General features: G+C 42.6%; 1 protein-coding gene across 1 annotated transcript in view; it reads right to left on the bottom strand.

Moving 5' to 3' along the window:
* Nucleotides 1-1,687, bottom strand: part of LOC107103648 (general transcription factor II-I repeat domain-containing protein 1-like) — an 8,311-nt gene extending 6,624 nt beyond the window's left edge. Inside the window, exons 1-4 of the mRNA XM_015403432.1 lie at nt 1,503-1,687; nt 1,364-1,425; nt 540-608; nt 113-407 (exon numbers count right to left, since the gene is read on the bottom strand). Of these exons, the coding sequence (XP_015258918.1) occupies nt 113-407; nt 540-608; nt 1,364-1,425; nt 1,503-1,633 (557 nt within the window). The 5' untranslated portion in view covers nt 1,634-1,687. The remainder of the gene's footprint in view (nt 1-112; nt 408-539; nt 609-1,363; nt 1,426-1,502) is intronic.
* Nucleotides 1,688-2,685: the final 998 nt, after the last annotated feature.

The following is a 2,685-nucleotide window of genomic DNA, read 5'->3' as shown; positions in this document are numbered from 1 at the left end:
TTTATCTAAAACATAATGTGCACAAATAAAGAACAGTTGTATTAACCATGCATGTAAGCAGAGTTTTATGTGGCCCCCAGGAGCTTGGGGCCCTAAGCAACTGTATTATTGCCTAATGGTAAACCCCCCCTGGTCTAACCTGGTGATGGTGAAGCTGATTTTATCAGCGACGGCCAGGATCCTCTCCAGGTTCTGGGAGCCGAATGTGCAGGGCTTCCTGAAGGGGATGCCGGGGGGGAGGCCTTCGATGATGACGGAGTCCGGGTTGTTCTTGATCCTCTTGTAAGGCACTTGGACGGGGTACTTGATGCCCAACGCCTCCCCGTACTTCCTGTTGAAGAGATCCTGGACCTGCTCCCGCAGCGTGTTGGCCAGGTCGATCCTGGACAGCTTGGACTCCATGCACTCTGGGGACATGAAACGGAGGAGAGCTTGAAAGCTTTGCATCTCTTTCATGGGGGAACCGGAGCTGATTAATGTTTAAAGTGACTCCAGATCTGAGCCTCTGATCGGTGACTGCAGATCAAACATGAGGGTACCTGAGAATCCGGGTCTCTTGGACAGAGCTGCTGCGTCCTCTGCTGGTGTTGCATCATTGGCGTCCGGCTCTGTGGAAAACAACAAACTTTTGTTTTTTCTTCTCTTTCAACAATAAACTAACACAAAAAAAGCATTTATAGCAGAAGCTCATTAGAGATCAAAGCACAGACAGCTACAGGACTTCCTTTTATTGTTTTAGGAGGTTTTAAAGTAAATCCTGGATTAAATTTAACTGGATCATTCTGATCATATAGAGGACAGTTCTGATATTTGCTTATCCTTTTAACATCCACCTCATTTTGGGAAATTCTCGCCTATTCTGCATACCCAAATGGAAAAGTAAATAACTTAGGAACTGTAAGCCCAAATTACATTGATACGTTATTTGGAAGATAACAGCTTCTAGTTTCCGGATATATAAAAGAACATTGGGAGAGTAACACACAGCCCAAGCTGCATCAGTTCCAAAATGACTCAAAGCTGTTTATTTATTCTCAAAGATAACAGGTCTTTTTTGAACAGCAGTTATAAAGACATGCTAGCTTGTAGGAGCTGCTTTGTCATGCTTAGATTCTGACACGCTGCTATATCTGAGTTAATTGTGCTTTGATGAAATGAACATGGTGGTTGAATTGTGGAGAATCTAAGCTTTCTAATGATGTCTAACATGTTTATATTGGTCAACATTTTACATTCTGAGTTATTACATTTAAAGGCTTTAAAACGGGTCGCCGGCGACCCGGTGGGTTTTAGAGGATAAAGTAAATCTGAAAACTACCGGCCCAGTCTATCGCACCGTAGATCATGTTAGACAGAGACGTACCTGCTTCACATACGGACATCAAAGGCATCTCTTGTTTAACTTGTTCAGCTAAAAGCTCCGGCCTGGAAAACCAAACGAGGCAAGTTAAAAAATAATAATTTAAAGTAGACTAACCGTATAAACCGTTTCTGTTTTCTACCTTTTGATAACGAACTGGATGTGAGCGCTGGCAGCCAGGATCTTGCGCAGCTTAGCCGCTCCGAAGCAGTTGGGCCTTCGGATGGAGATTCCTTCCGGCAGGCCGGTGACGTACAGATGCTCTGGATACATCTGAAACCTGGAGTACGGCACCTTGGCTGGTTCTGGAAGACCCAGAGCTTCAGCTGCAGAGAGAAAAAGTTTCAAACCTTGGCTCCATGTTTGGTCTGTAATTAAATCATTATTTAAACAAACAATCTAAATAATAAAGTTTAAAAGATGATCTGTAGAAATAGATTAAGGCAATGTCCTAAATGTGATATTATGACATATTGGGAGAAATATTTAGGCTTCATGCCATCAGGGCGCTCTATGCCTGGAATATATACCAACACTAACAGCTTAATGCAGCATGGAAGGTTAAACAGGTGATCAGTTGGTCGGTTGTTAGTAAACTGTAGCAGCTGTTGGCCTGAAGATCCTTTTTATTTAAATCAAGTCTATTAGTTGATAATAAAATATTGAGTTTTTCCTCGTAGATGAATTTGAAAGTCATTATCAAAGGTCTGTTTATTAGTGAATTCATCACTCGTCATGTTGTAGATGTTATAACCTTAACCTTTTCTTTTATTTATTTTTACTATTTTTATTAGAGAGAATACCAACATTCCTTGACAGCATCACAGGTTATGTATGACAGTGATAAAGAAAAGGAAATAAAAAAACGTTTAGGTAAGAAAGCTCAGTAATAGGCCACACATGACTGAAAATGATAAATAGTAAATAATTAGTGGACATTTAGAGCAGCAGCCATTAAAGATAGTCCTTCCCAGTCAAATGGCAGCCTGCTTCCCTGCAACTCCCAGCAAAATCTCCATGAGCCCAACATATTGTTTTTACTCTGACTCCACCCTTTCACTGGATTACAGGGTCTGACCAGCAGATGGCGCTTCTCCTTAGATCTTAATGTCCACAAATCATGACAGAAAGAATATTTTAGTACAAAGATTGATGTTTAAAAAGAAACTGTAGAAGACCAGCCAAGGACTGGCCAAGGACCCGCCAAGGACCAACCAAGGACCGGCCAAGGACCCGCCAAGGACCGGCCAAGGACCGGCTGAGGACCGGCCAAGGACCAACCAAGGACCGGCCAAGGACCCGCTGAGGACCGGCCAAGGACCAAC

Source organism: Cyprinodon variegatus, unplaced genomic scaffold (genome assembly GCF_000732505.1).
Source record: "Cyprinodon variegatus isolate N-32 unplaced genomic scaffold, C_variegatus-1.0 Scaffold1498, whole genome shotgun sequence".
In the NCBI taxonomy this organism is placed as follows: domain Eukaryota; kingdom Metazoa; phylum Chordata; class Actinopteri; order Cyprinodontiformes; family Cyprinodontidae; genus Cyprinodon; species Cyprinodon variegatus.
This window is presented reverse-complemented; position numbering and strand designations above follow the sequence as displayed.